At 37.8% G+C, this 21,351-nt stretch overlaps 1 protein-coding gene across 1 annotated transcript in view; it reads right to left on the bottom strand.

The window, feature by feature from the left end:
- marchf4b (membrane associated ring-CH-type finger 4b) overlaps positions 1–21,351 on the bottom strand; it is a 39,485-nt gene that overhangs the window by 1,519 nt on the left and 16,615 nt on the right. The window contains exons 2-3 of the mRNA XM_006636653.3: positions 16,652–16,807; positions 14,323–14,515 (exon numbers count right to left, since the gene is read on the bottom strand). Of these exons, the coding sequence (XP_006636716.3) occupies positions 14,323–14,515; positions 16,652–16,807 (349 nt within the window). The remainder of the gene's footprint in view (positions 1–14,322; positions 14,516–16,651; positions 16,808–21,351) is intronic.

The following is a 21,351-nucleotide window of genomic DNA, read 5'->3' as shown; positions in this document are numbered from 1 at the left end:
TCTAAATTGATCTTTCTTCACTTCTGTTTTTTTTCCAGGTTTTGATGCAAAACTTTTATGTTAAAGTGATAAAACATAGACCAAATAAATACAAATTTCTGTAATATGCAAGAACTATAGTAAGTTTACTTACAACGACACACTACAACACAATACAACAAAGCTTATGAAATATCAAAACAAAAAATAAAATCATTAGTGTGTGCTGGTCTGATGTGATCAGGCCACTAAAATCAAAAGTTTAAATATTCACAACGAGATTTTCCTTGGTAACCTCCTTACCATCTAAAAATTGCATATTGATTTCTACCACTGAAAATCAGAAAGCTGGAAAATTGAAAATGAAAAAGAAAACATGCCCATGATGTTACTCATTATTTTTGTCAAGCGTCCTCCAAGTCAGCATGTTTGCAGATATGCCTTTGTAACTAGCCACCATCTGCAATTATGTTAAGATCAGAACCTTTTCAACATTTACCTCACAAAATCTTTCAGATGTCTCCTGGATTCATTCAATTTCAAGTCCTATCAACAACTCTTTTATTATGTAATTATTTGTACAGGGGAGTTAAATTCAATTCAATTTATTTTTATATAGCACCTTTCACAACCAGGTTGCCCCAAGGCAAATAAAATTAACAGATGGAGTAACAGCTAGGAACATGGTGTATGGAAAGGACTTACTTACCGTACTTCAAGTTGGGATTTTTTATGTTCAAATACATTGCAATAATATCTTAATCATGACACCCCTTTAATTTGAAATAATTTATTACATGGAAATATTGTTGTTTTTGATTTTGCTTATAGACTCATGTGGTAATTGTAATATCAGGAGATAGGGAAAACAACATTTTCATGAACAGGCTTTCTGTGTAGTTACAAGACTAGCTTATGAGATCAGAATTTTCTTTTTGTTGCATTTCTTACCCCTACCATTACCCATATCAAACTCTGGAAACCATCGTGTTTAACTAGATAGTCAGAATTCTAAGAAATAAACAATTTCAAGTTGCCTCATGAAGAAATACTTAAGAGGGGGGAGATGATGAATCAATGCTCGGATCCATGGCTGGAGACAGTAGTTATTGTAGAAAAAAAACTTTGTTTTATCCTAAGAGTAAGAGAAAGTATAAAGTTTACCAGACTACTAGGATATACATTTATTTAGACTAGGCTCAGATATAAAAACCTCTTTAACAGTCTCCAAATATTCCTAGATCTTGCACTGAGCAGTTGTATATTAAAGCTGCTGTAAAGGATTATGTTGGAAACATAAATAAGAAAGCATAAGCATAAGCATAAGGAGTCATTCAGTGTATAGAGATTTGTGGACATTCTTGGAGTACCAGAAGACTTTGACAAGTGTAAGGTGTGCAAATTGGGAATATGTAGCTTTGTAAAGCGTTGGAGAGATGAGTAGTCTTTATAGGGACTTTATGGAGAAGATTCGCTATATTTACAATGAGCTAGAATGATGAATTTATTCCAGAATACTTCAAAGAAATCAAGTCAATGTGTGAAAGCATAACAACTAAAGGTTGACAGAGATTTTATAATGTGAATTCACATTTAAAAACAGAATACATATACCCATAAAATTCTAAACAGATAGTAAATATTTTGTAACATGAAACTTATGACAATCAAATACTGTTAAAATACCTTACAGATTTAAGGGTTATGCAGAATACTGTATACCTGTACAGTAAGTAAAATAAAAACTGAATATCAAGTGACTACTGAAAGTTTCTAATGATATGTCATTGCCTGCTGAATTACATTCTACTCATGCTTTAACCTAAGTAAATAATATCGGTATTATCTTTATGAAATTATGGAATCATATTGGAATGTGCATTTATCTTCCCACACACTACTCCAAATGGGCTGTTTCATAAATGGCATGTCTTTACTGTTTACATGTCTCCTAGGATGTACTGCATCAATACTAAGAACTGTGTCTTCTCTTTTCTGAGCGATGATATAGTGAACTAGCCAATCATTTTCCTAATCACTATGTGGTGACAATTTAATCTCTGTAAAGTGTAGATTTAATGACAGTGCAGTCTGTTGCCGTCGCAGACAACACTCAATAAATCTCTTTTGTTTCGACAGATGCTTAATCAGACTTGCACTTTCTCCTATGTTTAAGAAGAACCACATTACTGCTATTACTTGAACTCTAAACACACACACAAACATCCATTCATTTTATAACCACTTCATCCAATTCAGGGTTCCAGGAGAGCCAGAATCTACAGTAGCTTAGCAAGCAAAGGGCACAGAGCATGGTACAGCCTGGATGGCACACCAGTCCATCATGGGGCACACACAGACACAAACACGCACACACTCATACCAGGACCAGTTTTCCCAGAAACCAATTAACCTACCAGTATGTCCTTGGACTGAAAGACTTGGAAGAAACCCACGCAAACATGGGGCGAACATACAAGTCCATACACAGATAGCACCTCAGATCCATAATTGAACCCAGGGCCCAAGTGCAATGAGGCAGCAATGCTAACCAAATGCCAACCATATCACATCATGCAAAGCATACACAAGTTAAAACATTGAAGCCACAGACAACCTCCTGATCACCCTACAAACAACAATACCCTACATTCAAGTCCCTGGCACTCACAATGATAAACTAAACTACACATATTGCTGCACCCTTATAAATATCCCCCACGCATAATGACATCAGCAAAGGAAAAAGGAAAACCAGGTTGTTACTGTAAGGAGTGTGTGTGAAACAGCAGGGGGAACCTGGAACAGATTTTTCAAACCATTTCCCTAGTATGTCAACAATGGTTTGAAGGAGGCACTGTCCTTCGGACAAAATGTTAATCTTACTACCTTTTCATTAGGTAATGTTCATAAGAGTAGGGGTTTTAACTTTGGTGTCCCAAGTAAATTCCAACCTGGACATGGACAGTCTGTTCTACATCAATTCCCCCTAAATGTAATTTGTAGAAGAAATCCTCATTTCGCTACCTGATCTGCATTTTCTGGGAATGCTGGCACAGAATGCCTTTTCTAACTGTTTCCTCAGCCAAACTAGTGAATACCAGGCAATGTAAGAACTCACCATAATTCATCCAATTGCAAATTGATAAGGGGTTTGTCTGATCTACAGAACTCACTGTTAAACGAAAAGGAAAAATTGAGCCCAATATATTTCGATTTAGTTAAGTACCACATAGTATAATGAGAAGAAAAATCTATATAGCTTATTCTTTCTTCATATTTATCATGATATTTGGCATAGTTTATATACTACCATATGTAGCAATCCTTACTTATGAATTTGTGTAATTCTGGATATTTTTGGCAACATTGTTGTAAGTTTGGTATTCATGCTTGGGGAAATGAAAGTTATTGAAAAGGGTAGTAAATCACATTTTTTTAAATTAAAAAATCCCAATCAACAGGCATGTGCAGATGTCCACAGATGGACAACACACACCCATCTTTCCACTACAAGTCGCTCTGATAACAGTAACTCAACTCTTGTCTGTGTTATTTAAAAGATGGTTATGCAGTTTAGCTGAAAATGAAATCATTAATTTGCTCAACAGTGGAAACGAGTGATTCTCCATGTTGCTGTTGCAAAAACATCCCATTTGATAAAATGAAGAGATCAATAAGAAGCTTCCTGATTGAGCAAACAAGTATTGAGTCTAAGTCACATTTTGCACATCCGTGCTCTGAATGTAAATGTTTTATGGTGGTTTTATCTCTTGTTTTGTGAAAAAGTTTTCTGTCTCATGTTAGTGTTTGTCATCCAAAGAGTAGAATCATTGACAGCACCTCAGTCTGATTGGTTAATTAATGCATTACACCTGAGTGCATAAACAGCCCTTTAGCTTGTTTGATTACAACAGGAAGGAGCTGAAGAGATGACTAAGGGCTCTGTCTTGACTTCTGTGCTGACCTCTGTCTTTGTATATTTGGAGCTGCTGTTCATGTTTAATTGACAGGGTAAAGAAATCCCAGACTGGAGGAACCTACTTTCCAGAACCAGTGGTTCATTTTGCATTCATTTTTTCATCCCTTAAAGAGATTAGTAGCCACTAAGTTACTCTGAACAAACAATGTTCTATTTAGAAATGGTAGATTTTTTAAATACCAGATCTTCTGTGGCAACTAATGGATATAGATTTGCAAATTTACTATTAATTCTTGTTGCATAATTTTGCTACATTAGTTAAAAGCTGACACCACTAAAGATAAAGACTGAACTCTGAGAAAAAAATCAGCAAGATGACAAAAAGAATGGCTTAGAATTAGTTTCTGACAAGTAAGATTTGTTCTTCTTCTATTCCACAATTAGAAGCTGTTTGAGTTAAATATATTAAGAGTTTCTGCCTTTCAGAATGACATCACATCTGTACACATATTTTACAGAGGGGGTCTCATTGTTGAATGACACTTAACATCAATAGGGGTACAGTTAAAATCAGGTGATTAGTGTGAAGCCACCATTGGAAGTAATTCAAGCTGTAAGTCTCTGATGCATACTTTGCACTAGGTTATAATGTAAGAGGACCAGAGGAAGGATCATCCAGGACAGGTATTTTAGGAACGATCTGCTCACTATACAGTACTTGACTTAGACCTGACCAAGATGGCCGCTAAGAGAAACCAGCTGACCTGCAGATGGAAAGGGCTCAGTCTGAAAGACAACGAGACGCAGGTGGGTCTCATCAGGAAACAAAATATATATGCCCTGGAAACAGTGAACCGTCGTGGAAGCCAGTAGGTGAATGCGTTTTGGAGGAGATAGTGGAGTTTGGTTGGTGTGGATAAAGATTTAAGGACAACGGATTTACGGAATAAATAAAGGATAACAGTATAGATTTGTGGGATTTTACGGACTTTTGGAACACGGACTGAATAAGGATAGAGAAAACGGATTGCAGACTGGTTTGGAAGATGGACGAACGAAAGAAAAGGCGAAAACTTCATGAAAATAAAAGAAGAGTGTGTGGTGTGAGTACTTTCGTACTTATTACATTTACCTATTCCCCCGGAGACACCACAATTGGTGGAGGATGCGGGCAACCCGCTGATCGGGACTAAGACTTGTGGAAATAAAAAGTTGACTTTTTTTTTCTCTTCTCTCTCAGTTTTTGGGAATTTAGATGGGAATTTAAGACATGCATGGGGACATGTGAGAAAAATTGAGGGGGAGTTGTGTAATAATAATAGTCCCCTGAATTACTCTTATTTTATGGTAAAAGACAATCTCCTCTATCAGGTGCAGAAAAGGGGACAAGAAGAAGTGGAGCAACTCCTCATTCCCCGAGCCTACCAGTTGAAACTCCTCAGCTTGGCCCATAGCCACCTCTTGGGAGGACATTTAGGCGTGAAGAAAATGGCTGAACAACTACTTTCTCGATTTTTCTGGCCCGGAATATACAAGGCCATCGAGAGATATTGTCGGGAATGCCCAGCAGTCAGAAAACTGCCCCACATACTTATTATAAAAACCTTCTGATTCCCCTCCAAATAATAGATACTCCTTTTGAGTGGATTGGGATGGACTTAGTGGGACTCCTTTTGAGTGGATTGGGATGGACTTAGTGGGACCCCTGATTAAAACTACAAAGGGACATCAGTATATACTGGTTATAGTGGACTATGCCACAAGATACCCCGAAGCCATTCCTCTGAGGGCAGCTACGACCAAAAACATAGCTAGAGAGCTAGTGCACATTTTCTCTAGAGTGGGAATCCCTACGGAGATCTTAACCAATCAAGGGACTCCTTTTATGTCAAAGGTCGTGCAAGACCTATGCTTTTGGGTATTCATCAAATCAGAACTTCAGTTTATCTCCCGCGAACAGACGGACTAGTGGAGCGCTTTAATAAAACCCTGAAAAGCATGCTGAGGAAGGTCATGCAAAAGGACGGCAAAAATTGGGATCAATTGCTCCCTTATCTAACGTTTGCTATCCGAGAAGTACCACAGGCCTCGACTGGGTTCTCTCGTTTTGAGTTATTATACACTCGGAGACCACGGGGATTATTAGACCTGGTCAAAGAGTCCTGGGAGCATCAACCTTCACCATTACAGACTGTCATTGAATATGTGGAACAAATGAGGGAAAGAATAAACATTGTTGTTCCCATTGTGAAGGAAAACCTGGAGAAGGTCCAGGCGCAACAACAGCAGATTTATGATAGGGGAGCTATAGTGCGAGAATTTCAGCCAGGGGACAAAGTATTGCTATTGGTCCCGACACCAGGAATGTAAATTCCTGGCCTCCTGGCAGGAGCCTTATGAGGTGGTGAAAAAAATGGGTCCGGTCACTTACAAAGTTAAGCAACCTGACAAACGACGACAGCATCAAATCTACCATGTGAATTTACTAAAGAGATGGCATGGTGCAGAAGTTCTGCTCACCCACTTCTCCCCTGACCCTTTGGAAGAAGAAACGGGTGCCGTCGCCGTGTGGGGACCTGGCTCCAGCGCAGAAGCAAGAACTACAAGAGTTCCTGTCGCAAAACAAAGATGTTTTTTCCCAAAGTCCTGGTCGAACCCACCTCATTCAATATAAGATTATCACGGAACCAGGAAAAATGGTAAGGCTGGCCCCCTATCAAGTACCTGAAGCAAAAAGAAAACTAATTAAGGAAGAGGTAGAAAAAATGTTAAGAATGGGGATAATAGAAGAATCCCATAGCGAGTGGGCTAGTCCCATAGTACTGATACCCAAGACAGACGGAACTACTAGGTTCTGTAATAACTTCAAAAGATTAAATGAGATTTCGCTGTTTGACGCATACCCTATGCCTCGTATAGATGAGCTAATCGAGCGATTAGGTAACGCCCGATATATCAGTATGCTAGACCTTACGAAGGGATATTGGCAAGTACCCCTAGCCGAAGAAGCTAAAGCCAAGACCACGTTTGCCACCCCGGAGGGGCTATACCAGTATCGGGTCCTTCTGTTTGGTTTACATGGCACTCCTGCTATGTTTCAGCGATTAATGGGCCCAATACTCAGACCTCATCGAGATTTTGCGGCTGCCTACCTAGATGACGTCATAATTCATAGCATGACTTAGGAACAACACCTACTACACTTGGGAGCAGTAACCGGAGCTTTGCGAGAAGCAGGATTAACCGCTAATCCAAGCAAATGTTGTCTAGGGACCCAGGAAGCCAATTATCTTGGTTATACGATTGGAAGGGGAATGATCATGCCACAAGAACAGAAGGTGCAGTAAATTAGAAACTGGCCTAAACCTTCTACAAAGAAGCAAATAAGAATGTTTTTGGGATTAGCAAGTTACTATCGTTGGTTCATTTCAGGATTTGCCTCCATTGCCGCCCCATTGCACGATTTAACAAAGACGAGTTGCCCTGAAAAAATAAAATGGACAGAAAGGGAAGAGAGGGCCTTTCAAGAACTAAAAAGGACTTTATCATCTCAACCGGTCTTACAGGTACCTAATTTTAAGAAAACATTCATGGTACAAACTGATGCATCTGACACTGGGATTGGAGCCATACTGTTGCAAGAAATTGAAGGATTGGAGCACCCCATTTTGTATATTAGCCATAAATTAATCCCTGCAGAGAAACATTATTCCACAATCGAAAAAGAATGTCTTGTGATAAAATGGGCCCTGGATTATTTAAGATATTATTTATTGGGAAGACGATTTATTTTGAATACTGACCATGCGCCACTAAACTGGTTGTTAAGGAACATGGACAAAAATGATTGGATTACACGATGGGGCCTTAGTCTCCAGAGGTTTCAGTTCCAAACGGTTTATAAACCGGGAAGAAAACAAGGTAATGTCGTTGCCCTCTCGCGAATGCATTGTTTCTTTTCCAGACAGCCCGAGGACGGGGCTGATCTCAGAGGGAGGGTATGTAAGAGGACCAGAGGAAGGGTCATCCAGGACAGGTATTTTAGGAACGATCTGCTCACTATACAGTACTTGACTTAGACCTGACCAAGATGGCAGCTAAGAGAAACCAGCTGACCCGCAGATGGAAAGGGCTCAGTCTGAAAGACAACGAGACGCAGGTGGGTCTCATCAGGAAACAAAATATATATGTGTCACGCCCTCTGCAGCCAGACGGCGCTCCTTCTCTGTCCTGTCCCTAGTTTCTGGTCTCCTGTCCTTCCTGTCCCTCTCTTTCCCTTGGGCTATATATTTCCGGGTATTGCACTCTGTCCTCGCTCAGCATTGAGGTTCGGATGTCCTGAGACCCGCCTAGCACCAGGGCGCCCCACGTCCGCTCCCTGAGGGCATAGGTTTCTATACGGCATTCCTGAACTCTTTGCACTATGAGCCCGGGCCTTTTTCCCGTCTCGCCGCTACGCATATGGGTCTTTTTCTGCTCTCCTGCTCCCCACGGTTAGTCCCTTTGGACGTCCGTGACAATATGCCCCGGAAACAGTGAACCGTCGAGTTTGGTTGGTGTGGATAAAGATTTAAGGACAATGGATTTATGGAATAAGGATAACGATATATGGCTTGTGATTTGGACTCAGCGTGAATTTGAGGGATTTTACGGACTTTTGGAACACGGACTGAATAAGGATAGAGAAAACGGATTGCGGACTGGTTTGGAAGACAGACGAACGAAAGAAAAGGTGAAAACTTCACGAAAATAAAAGAAGAGTGTGTACTTTCGTACTTATTACATTTACCTATTCCCCGGAGACACCACAGTGGTAAGATGTTTCAATCTGTTCTGGAAGAGCATCTACCCTGAGGTTATTCGGTCTCTTAACTCAACAGCATTATAAAAATATTTATTATAGTATTTATTGACTAAAACTATAATAAATAGTAAATATATTATATAAATATAATAAGTAGTATTATTGATTTTTTTATTCTATGTGTCGCAATGTAGCATAATATTGTATTTTGTTTATGATACACATTATATTATTTAAGGGTTTTTCTTTCTCTTCTTGTAACTGTCTTTTTCAAAGGGTTGGTTTAGCAATAAATTGACTTTGACTTTAAATATGAAAAGAACTGTTGTTTAAACACTCATTCTTCAGAAAATTTGTCTGGCAAACTTGTGCACTGTAGGAAGTGTTATGCATCCCACTTAAAGTGACTTATCAGTTTCTTGGTGACTTTCCATGGCAAAAACCTCTGGCATTTAGATAGATGTATGAAATTTGCAGCTGGTAGGTGGGTGGCCTGGCTTTTTTATTCTATTCATTTCTGGGTTGGGGAAACACAAAGAACATTCTGCACCATGGCCCATTAAGTCAATATCTGGACCCACCTTCTTGTTGGAATTTTTAAACCTAATACTGAATGGTTGCTTTTGTTAATCAAGGAGGGTTCTTGAATATACTCTACATAAAGCCACTGTCACATACTGTTTCGATGGCCAATGAGAAACAAGATAATCCCTCAAATTATGGTAAAACGTGCTGCATAGGTTGAATTAAAATTGAATTGCATTCCAATATATGGAAACCGGAAAGAAAGGTATTTAAAGAAACCTGGCAATCTGTCCATGTTCCATATATTTATCCAAATCACAGTCCAGTGATTCTCGAGGAGCCAGGCATCTAGTACTTTCTCCTGGACCTTTCATTGCTTAATGTCTTTCTTTCTAGTGGGCAGTAGGAGTTCATAAGACCTGACAAGATCTTGCCAACTTGGTTAAAGTAGAAAAATAAAGAAAAAAAGAGCCAGTCAGAGCCAGAGCCAGGTCAGATCTTTATTTCAGTTTTCTTACTTTTATTTTTTAGTGCCACACTTTTGTCTTTTGGCTTGGTGGATGGAGTCATCGGATTTCTGTAGTGCAGCAGCTACTGGGAGCTGCAATATTAAGGACTTATCTTTGATGCATATTAATGTATTTTTCACCTACTGTGATGCCTTATTTGTTTAAATATTTTTTTTTTCTTTCAGATGTTTGATTAGGAAGGATAAGAGTAAAAATGCTGGGGAGAACTGTTTGGAAATGTGCTGTCTGTACTCTAAGAGGGAGCATTGGTGTTATGACTCCAAGTCATGATGGAGCATTAGACAGAAACAAAATGCAATGCCAAAGGTGTATTAATGTATATTTATAATTAATAACTAAAAATATAAAATTATAAAGTTGTCCTTAATCTTGCTGTTTAACATACCGCCAACCTGCTACACAAAAAGACATGAAAAAAAGAATAGGAACCTCGACTGGGAGCACCTATCACATCCCTTCTCCATGCCCAATCTGACTAACATGTCTAATTATTTTGTGTTGTCCTGTAACTTATGCAGTCTAAAGTAATTTACACAAATATTTTCAGATTTTGTTTTTTGTTTTCAGTTATGCTACTACAGATTTTAAAGTTTTTTTTATAATCTCCTAACTATGTCACTGCTGGAATTCACTGATTTTGATATTGTATTAATGCTAATATGAATCATATACTGAAGGATTGAACACTCTGGTATTGACTTTAATGTGTTATTGTGTTATTTTGTGTTACTTTGTGTGTTACAGAAGGTGAGTTACTTTGTCTGAGTGCTTCACCTCTCAAACAAATAATTTTTAGATATAGACATAAACAAATCTCCTGAACTGAGTATTGTTTTCCCCAGGCATTTTTCTGTTACGCACTGCAGATACGTTACCTACTGTATGATCATACATATCATTCTCAATGCCAGTTTCTGCAGGCTTGTTTTTCTTGATGCATTTGTGACTAGTGCAGCTCTGCTCTATCCCTGCCCAAGGTTTCCTACAGGCTTAGAGCCTACAGAGTGCCTTTGAGCAGTAAATATTCTACAGTACTGTACCTAGGTTTCGAGAGAATGATGTTACTTCTGTAACATACTAAGTAAACTGAGTCTTGCTAAGAGTTATGAACTCTAAAATTCAAAAAGACTGGGTTATCAGCCACAGGAGAATTCTACTTTGCCTAAGTTTCACGTGGGTAATGTTGCTTCTGTAACATGCTCACACTCAGAGCCCTGTAACACACCCTAGTGCCCTACAGCACTTTTAATAGAACTCTACTGCAAAATGAGACTTTCTGGATGCAGTATCAAGCGAATTGAAGGAATTTCTTAATTTTAACCACAGTTTAGTCAACCACATAGAAACGTTATGTGATGTAGTCATTTTTTAAAAGATACATTATACTATACTTGCCTCACAACTGTATAAATTACATCGTCAGAAATTACTTAATTGAGAAGTTGTTTTTTCTATACAAACTGATTCTTTTAAGGTCATGACATTGAAAAGCAACATTATAGGAAAAATAATTAAATCCACTAATTAGACTTTGCTGTGCATTTCTTATACATGAATCTAAGCAGTCTTATTTAATGGGCAGTTCACCATAGCAATTACAAGCTCCAGGACTCCACACCAATTAATGTTTTCCTGTTATTTCTATGATTAGATCAACATTACTGAAAAGGGATAAAGATGCTGACTTTTTGCAAACTCATCACATTTCACTGATTTGCTAGGAAGCCAAGCTGAAGGCTTTTGATTGTCTTAAGTTTGGTTTTAGATTATATGGGTATGGGACCAGGTTTAATCAATATGGTAAAACAAACGTTAAGGATCCTGTGATCATCATATTAAATGCTTACAATTAAAATAGATCAGACTTTGAAGGAATAAAACAGTTTAAGATAAGTAGAAGGTCACAAAATACAGTATATGCAATGGATAGCAACAACTTAAATTCCTCTTCAAGCACAGAACAAATGTATCATGAGAGTAAGTAAATGAAAACATAGAAAGTGGCGGTCTAAATGGTTCTATAGTTCAATTAGGAAAACTATGTTAATAAAATATCAATAAAAATAGTTTAAAATGATCCAGTAAAAAATAAAGGAATACTGTATATTGAATTGCATAGTCAAGAGAGGGAAATATTGCAATGGAGTATAAAATTAATAAAAGATTATTTCTGCATTACAACAGAAAAACAGTGAATGCACACTGATCATTGAAGCAAAATATATCTGATATAATGTGAAACTTCTAGACCTTGAAAGCAAAATGGATGATGTATTAAATTAATACTTCACTCAAGTGTTTACTAAGGAATAAATCTACAATAAGTCTCTTATAGCAGTTGTTCAAGAGAGGGGTTGTACCCTATGACTGGAAAATTGCTACTAATGCTCATCCATCCCAACCATTAGTAAACTGACCCACGTAATTATAGTTTTACTTCTGTTCCATGGAGAGTTATGGAAACAATTATTAGAACTAAACTAAAGGGTCATTTAGAAATAAGATCCTAAGCAACGATAAACATAGAAAAGGTAAAGTAGGTCTTTCTTAATCAATGAAGTCAAAGTCACCTATTCCATTGTCGCATTTATTTTTTATTTGGGTGTTTCCTTTTGTCATGGGTGAGACCATTGTCTATTTTCCTTTTTACAGTTATTTAAAACGTTCACAAAAAATAAATGACTGAAATAGATTTTATTGGCAGCCATGAAGAATTGAAAAAATATATTTAATGAATTTAATGAAGAGCATATGACAGATTACTAAAATGCATACCATAATTGAGGTAATTTCAATGTCTATTTGGTATCTTAACTTGCATTACATATTCACATTGTGGCAATGCATTTTCTTAATTATCCCAAAAGGTCAAAACACCACTTTATTACAATCTTTTTTCCAGGGTTGGTCTAGGAAATGCTTTTTTACAGAAGTGAGAGTCTACACTGGCCAAGGCTCCTTGAGCCTGTAAAGATAATGGGCCTCTGGAGACAAAACAGTATTGAAAGCAGTGGGCTGAAGGAGACAGGAAATGTAGGCCTCACTTCAAGGTTGCTACAAATACTAATAACTGAAGAGTCAATACTCCAGCACTTGACTCACCTCCTGGGATTTAACTATAACGAAAAAATTAAACAAGAAACAAGAAATTTTAAGTCCCATATAACATGAGGAGTATGCCTGAAGCTCTTTTGAAAGACAATACATTGAACCAGTGAATTGTGTGGCTTAACATGCAAGAAAATCAATGTTTTGGACAAGGAGGATGACTCATTAGACTTGGTCTTCTTATGCACTCAATAAGTGACCATCATTTAGGAAACATTTCTTTTCACCATATCAGTGATGAGCAGGGTCAACTTGGCCAACTCTGGGAACTCAAGGCAAACATTAAATTTGTTTCTAGAATGGGTTTAAAAAATACATTTATCTCAGTAAAATCACTAGTACTGTGCATTTCACAAATATACAGTACAACTCGGGCTGAATTTTGTGTAATGGCCCTTCCAGTTTCACGCCCTCATTGCTTGTGTTTTATTTAATTGTGAATGTCACTTATTGTCTTTGAGAAACAAATGCTGTTTCAGGAAGAGTACCGCTTTGAAGTTGTATTGCCGAGACCTACAGTAGCAAGTCCTGGAAGAGGAAATCCTTTCTGCCATTATTCATTTCTTTCTTTTTTAAAAACAAGGTATGATCAGCAATCATTTATCTGTTTTATAGTCTCCCAATTTGGGAATGACTAGCTATTTATATAATATACTAGACTGACCATTGCCACCTCAACTCTGAGGAGAATGCATTTCTTCAATGTTCCAGTTTTCATCAAACAACACATAACCTTATAGAAGATCTACAGTAGCACCAATCTGAAGAGTGATACATGCCACATTGGATTTCTACTAGCTCACAGGTGCCTTGTAAGACTCAGAGGGTAGCTACGTCTACACAAGGAAAAGGATGTCTTGCGTCCATCCTACTTTACCAACACTTCGGCAATTGTAAGCCACTGCTTCAGATTTCCCAGTCCCCGCTGACATAGCCCAAGCCTAAACTAGTGACATTTAAACTTAGTGGCTGAATAAACGAGTAGTGTTCTGAATAAATGCCTTTAATCGGCAGTCCCAACTGAATCTAATGAAGGCTCACAGACTGTGATTCATAGCACCGAGGTTGGTGACTCCAGTTCCTTGTCCTGACTTTTGGTGTATCTGAGCTCTGTGATTTAAGTCTTGATTCAAAAACGGAGATGACTGGATTTTATTTTCTTCTCTTAAAACAGTAATGGATTTCAGGTTATGATGATAAAGAGTTGTTTCAAGTATTCAACTGCAATAAACTGTCTAGTGATAAAACTGTTACAAGAAAGCTTAATCACAGATATCTAATAAAGGATGCTATATCTTTAATCAGGTATGCACTCAGCTGGAACAAGAAACAGGATATGGGGAATTAAAAATATTGTCTTAGAGCCAACATTTTCTGGGTGTTTCCTAGGTTATTTTTTCTACTCTGAGCATTTGCATTCAGAGAGTCCCACAGCAGATAGAAAAATAGCTCACCGATGCAGACAATGTCCATGAAGCCATACATGCCATAGCAGATCTGGAACAGAAGGTCCTGACGCTGCCACCTGGCAGAGGGGCTGAGGGATGACCAGATGAGCCAAGAGATGCTGGCGATGAGGAACAGAGAACCCAGAATGGCAGCCGCAATTTGGACCTTCTCAATCACTGTCAGAGAGATAGCCTGCCACTGAAAAGGCACAGGTCCACTATCAGTGTCAAGGTCAAGCAATAAAAATGGATTGCCTTAGTGAACCTTGAGTGGTTCTCAATCGTGGTTTTTAACCACCGAGACCCTAAATCAGCCGTGCTTCTTTCTATCACTAATATACTGTGGATTTGCTTGCTTGTTTAGGTTTTTTATTAACTCAGGCCTTGGTTTAAATAATACCCTTGTATAGTGATGCTCCTTTGTCCTCTGGGTTTTGTATAACTGAATTTATAATCACAGGTGAATTTATTTCAACTCTGTTTGAGGCTTTTTTAATTTGTTCACAGCTCATAAAAAGTTAAATGATATTTCTAATTGGTATGACCCCTGTGTGGATCAGTGAGCTTCAGGACTGCCTTCATTCAGGTGTGTCTACTGAAATATAAACCATGAATTCAAACAGAAGGAAAAACATTGATTTACTAAGGAAGGTGTCTGATGCAGTGTCAAACTGCCCATGTCTGCTTACCATCAGCTGAGTACCTTTTAAGTTGAACAGTTTAGCAAATCAAGTCTAATTGAAAATTGGAAGAGATAATATGAAGTTATGTTTGCTGAAGCTGTAGGAAATAATGCATTTGGGGGTATTTTTGAAATCAAGGACTGTATGCATTAATAAATGGTTAAACAAGCAAGCAGTTCCAGGCAGCAATTAGCACTGGTAATTGAGGCACTGGCTGGAACATAAACATAAACCAGCAGACACAGGGCTACTCCAGGACCAGGACTAAGAACCACTGCCCTAGACAAAGGAAGGGAAACTCTTGGCCCAGGATCCTCTGGTATTTATTTCCTGGGGACTATGATACCAGTCTGGTGAAATGATCTGGATAAGATGTAAAATTGTTCTTCCAGTTCTGAAGCACATACAGTACTCATTGAAGATATTTCTTATGTTTTTATATTCTAAGATGAATTACTTAACATGAATAATTAACCTGGAACCTACAGTAGGTTTAGGAAAACAATTGACAAGAGCTATCATTTTTGTAGATGATAAGAAGTTTGTATGCACTGTATGTAAAAATTCTTCAGTACCTGTATCGGTATCAGTACTTGTTAATTTTGATTCTACTGAAAGCTGAACTGGATGTTGTGAGGAACAAAATGTGAAAAATAAAACAAATTGTTGCTTGCGCTTATTAACAATGTTGCATGTGTTTCATTTAAATGTAAATTCCTTGCAGGACCTGACTTGTGTTCATTCTAATTTTACTCTTTGCAGAAAAATGACTGTTATACAGTATGTGACATTTCGGGATTAACTGAAAGGCAGAGATAACTTCAGAAACAGATGTTGTGTTATGTGTCGAAATTTTGTTTAAATCATAATGCACATCCAATGATCACTTCATAGTAACATTAGAAAGTGATCAGAGATATACTCCAGAGCAGCGTTATAAAAACTACAAAACCTTTCTGAAAACTGCTTGAATTCAGGGGACCACAGGAGGATGCACTCTATTTTTGTTTTGGGTGCTCTCTGAAAAATAGTCTTTTTTTCATAACAAATTCAATCTCATTTAAATCCCCCTGAACTGTGCTGTGACTTCTTGCATCCTCTACATCCTAAGCTCTGAAAAGCAAAGTGGTCATGTTATGTCTGTGTGCATATGTATTTGGAGTCATTAGCGATCATCATCATTTCTCATGAGAACGTTTTCAGAGAAGTGCCTGAGATGTTAAGGATAGCACATTAAATATTTGTAGCCAATAAACGTTGTCCCAGGAAAAAATTAAATGATCATATGCTTTCAAAGGTTTCTGAAATATTACTTATTACTTAAATATTCTTATTTTTTCATTTCAGATCTGTTTTTTATATTAAATATTACTGGTAACTTTGCCAATGGTTATTAAAATAAAACTGTGCCTATTAAATGTTGAGTCAATGCAATGTATTTGTAAACCTAAGTTTTTGGATAGCCTCCTCTCATTTTTCTAAGTGTGTAACAATTCAACACAGATATAGAAGCCTAAACATTGAACTAAGCAATGGCATAATTTTGTCAGAGAAGTCTTTTGAATCTAAGTGCAAACCATCTTTCTGCTGACAACAGTGACCAGTTTTCCACACTAAGTCTTTAATCTTTCATGTTTTCTTGTGTCACTGACCTGTAGTGGGTTCTTAGTGCTGATAGCGATGACCTGATACTTGTAGTAACAAAGCTCGCAGCTCCAGGATCCCCTCTCGCTGATCCACTTGATGAGGCAGGGCTGGTGTGTACAGCGTACCGACCCACTGCAGCGGCATGGGCTCAGTAGCTCCCCCTACAGACAGAGACACAAAGTGTGCAAACTGTGTGTAGAAGACCTAACCCTGTTACTAAATGATCAGGTTTTCTATTCTAATCAGCACTGAATCATTTATTGTAGAATTTTTACTCTTCTGCTTTAAACATTAATAAATTCTGGACCTTTTATTCAGAACCTAACTTAAGAGTACTTAAATTAGGTATTGTGCCCTGCAGTCTGTGTAACATTGAAATTATTTTTAGGAAAAGTATTAAAAATGCAGGGTTTGCTTCTGATAAGAGCAAAGAAAATGTAAGCTTTCAGGCAATGATATTCATATTCCTATTTGCACTTTCTTGTTGTTAAGTCTTTTTTAGTTTGTGCTGGTTCTCATCTATGCCCATGCCTGGTAAATTCAAATTGACTTTTGATTCTGTTACGGATGTTGGAAGGGCAAGCCGTGGAATGGCCAGGAGAGCAATAGAGACCCTATGCATAGCGGTAAAAGGGGGCAACACGGAGGTTAGCCCAGGCTCAGGGGGTCAGAAGATGTCAGTATAGAAACCTACTAACCTAACCTACACTGACTTGGGGCGACCTGGTACTAGGCGGGTCTCATGACATCCGTCTCCTCAATACTGAACCAGGAGCAGACCAGAACAGGAAGTAAATAGCCTTCACCACAAGACACACCGGAAAGACATGAATAATCACAGGGAACTAGGAACAGGACAGAAGAGCAGTGCCCTCTAGGTATACTGGGTGTGACAGATTCATATTAAAGGAGCTCAAGAAAGGGTTTTTCATTCACAGGCATTTAAGAATAACACGCTGCCTTTTCCCCATAACTTAAACTAATATGGATTAGTTGTTTGCGAGTAGTAAGTCATGATTATACACATATTGGTTTTCTGTTACTAAATGCTTTTGTAATACCTCTCTTCTTAATAGTTCAAGTGGGTAGCTGCGTAGGCTCCAAAGGAACAAGTAATAGGCTTATTCCATGCTGAAAAAAGAAGAAAGAAAACCCCAGTTTTCTGGAAAGAAAGAAAGAAAACATTTTTTTCTTTCTTCTTTTTTCAGCATGGAATAAACCTATTACTTGTTCCTCTCTTCTTAATTATTGTGTATGCAGAAGCACACTTACATCAAATATATTTGTTCTGATGAAATCTTTAAAGTGTATTGTTTTTTGTCCTATCAAAATACAATACTCCATCCAAGAGTACTCCAAGAGTCTATCACTCTTAAAGTGAAATGTGGTATATCTAAACACTATTTATATTAAAGTGAGCCACCACTCACTTTCAAGATATCAGCTTGTTTTTGATATGGCTTTGAGTCCTCAAGGCTAGTGTCTGTCAAATATCAATCATGAAAAGGCCTAATAAACATCCTGGCACACACAGGCGCTTATGTCTCGTCAAGGTTTCAAGGAAGACAATTTCCTAGTAGCCGATATTTGGATATCATACAGAGACCTGTCTTGAAGACACCACCCAATTTTCTGATACTGTATCTGAAAAAATTAACATAGTTGACTTAAAACAAACATCCAAAGACACTTCACATGTAGGAGACTACAATGCCAAAGTATAATTATGTTTTGCCTATTAAAGGTAATTACAGTTCTGAGATAAAGATAAGAGTGAGGAACTGACACATCATTAAATCTTTAGATTTGAAGATTTAGTCATTTTAATGTGCGTTGATACCTTGTGTAAACCTTCTGTAAAGGAACTGAACAAGCATCAGAAACATACTATACACTGACTTATAAACACAATACAAGTCTTGTTTGTCTCAGAGCTGAACTGAATGAAAGACAACAGTTCAATAAACATAAAACATGCTACATATTCACACAGATGTTCTGTGAAAACATTTTTATCTCTTGTACCTTTCCAAGCATTATTTTTTCAAGTCATGAACACTGTAAGTATTGCTCCAGAAAGATGTCTGTAAAATTACAGTATAAAAGTCCTGGGAGATCTCTCCAGTCATTGATCTAGATAGTGTAGTAAATGTGAGCCTTCCTCTATGGCTTTTCAGTATGTACTTTTATGTACTTTTCAGTATGAAAAAAATTAAACATATATACTGTATACAACATAATTCAGGTGCAGAGCTGCGTCAGCATCCGTAGGCCGCAAAGGAACAAGTAATAGGTTTTTTTCATGCTGAAAAGAGAAGAAAGAAAACACAAAGAAACACAACGTTCACTGCTTACACCGGAAGAAGACTCCACAGCCAAAATGTTGTGTTTTCTCTCTTGTCTTTTCAGCATGGAATAAACCTATTACTTTTTCCTATATACAACATAGACTTGGATTTGTTCTCCACTGCCTCTCAAAGTTATCTTCTGTAAATTAAAAAAAAGAAAACATGTTTTCAAACATCCTTTATGTTTCCCCACTGTTTGTTGAATAAACAAACAGTTAAAGCTAAACCTTGCTATCATTAAAATTTTAAAAATGTGTTGTAAATAATATTTTGTACATTCTTCTAGAATTCCAGCATTCCATTTTATTAAGAAAAAACGTTTTACTCCATTCAGCATAAACATGTGTTCATTTGTCAACATGCAGGAGTACCAAAAAAAAAACTCTAAATATTAGATATCAATTCTTCAATTTTTTTTAAATTACAGTAGAGCTGGATCCACCAGAGCCTAAAAGTTTTACCACAATATAAACAAAATGTCGACAAAAAACTTTCACCAATTTGTTTCGGAAATAGGTACAAACAAAATAATATATTGTAGCACTCTCGGGTTTACGTGGGTATATGCCCTCTACCCTGCCGCCTCAGGTCAGCCTCCCAGCCGCTGGGAACTCAAACCCAGGCCTCTGGCATCACTCAACAGGGACCTAGCCTGTTGAGCTAAAGGGAAATCTCCCGTCAGCCTGGCAGCTGCGGTCCTTCCTATTCACAGGGAAGGGCGGTGACGTCACGGCGCTGGTAAGCCGGCTCGCACAACCTCTAATGTCAGCCGTATGTGTTACAATATTAATTGATACAGCGCAGCATTTATTGATGTCCAAACACTATGAGAATAACATATCCAGGATTAAATTCAATCTTTCACCAGTAATTCTGTCTGATATAGAATTTAATTTGGCTTTCCTGATAATATCCAGTTTTTCAGTAGCACTTTTACTGAACATAATCCTAGAAACCCTAATATTGATTGGAAAAGGAACAGGGCCATACTGTACTACATGGATCTGAAGTTAAAGCACTAAATTTTCTGATACTGTATCTGAAAAAATTAACATAGTTGACTTAAAACAAACATCCAAAGACAAGCCCAGATCAGAATAACATAAAACACTAATAAAAAAGGAAATACACTGTCACTTAAGTGTTTTTCTGCATATCAGTACACTTAAGAAAGCTTTTAATATTGCAGTTTGTGGTCTTAAAGATAATACATCGGTGATGCACAAAACCTCCCTCAAGCTAGTCCCCTACTGGCTCCTTTTTCATTTAGTCATGATAATTCAGACCATTAATTAATATTTTGATTTCATGGACAAAAACATGGAAACATTAATTAGAGCACAATGTAAAATACATTTTACTGCATCACAGATGAAACTGCGAACAATGTATGTTTACATATGCTTTGCTATTGGGTATGGGACATGAAAATCTTTATTCCAGATGATATGGTAACCTTGTATGAGAAACTCTGTGTTGAAACCACTGCATTGAAGAGTGATCATCCAGCCACAAAACTTTCATATTAAACAATGTAAATAAGTCCAGCTTGAGTACTACTCTTGAAAGAGCAGAGAGAGAGACCACAGGGAGTGTATCAGAATACATATAACCTCAACAACTGCTGCGACAGAGCTGGTAAGTATTTTAATGAGATGTGATTACTGCTGTGAAATTAAATTTCTTGCTGCCAGAGTTGGTTGCTAATAGACTGCAAGCTCAATCCTCTTCATAAAACCAAAGGCTGTCAATTTTGAGTTTCATGATTCCAGTTCATGGAAAGGAAAGCCATATCTTTGTACTGTACTTTGGCAGTCTGTGGCTGTCAGAAGCAAGAGCATTTAGGTAGCAATTATCACCAAGAAGTTGCAGGGACCAAACCAGCAAGCACTTGTCAGTAAAACCAGCCATGTTGTCTTCCATGAGATTGTCCTGCCTCAATTCCTGCCTGCCCCAATTCAGGGGAAATTCTGAATTGGACAAAGACAGCAGGACCTCGAGCCTATCTTGGCAAGCAATGGGCAGAAGATGAGGTACACCCTGGACAGGATGCCATCACATGTCCATTGCAGGGCACACACAGACGTAAACACAGATTCAGTATGTACATTCAGACCAAGGCCAATTTTGCCAGAAGGCAATTAACCTACCAGTATGTTTTTGGACTGTGGGAGGAAACCAGGGCACATGGATGAAATTCACATAAACACAGCAAGAACATACAAACTCCATGGAGATAACACCTGAGATGGCACAGATTGAAATGAGGCCCCCAATATTGTGAGATAGGAGTGGCGACCATCTTACTACCCTCCCAAAGCATTGTTTGATTTTTTTTCGTCAATTCTGACACTGAT

This window comes from Lepisosteus oculatus, chromosome 12, assembly GCF_040954835.1.
Source record: "Lepisosteus oculatus isolate fLepOcu1 chromosome 12, fLepOcu1.hap2, whole genome shotgun sequence".
Classification (NCBI taxonomy): domain Eukaryota; kingdom Metazoa; phylum Chordata; class Actinopteri; order Semionotiformes; family Lepisosteidae; genus Lepisosteus; species Lepisosteus oculatus.
The sequence above is the reverse complement of the archived record's forward strand: the minus strand, read 5'-3'. Positions and strand labels throughout refer to the sequence as shown.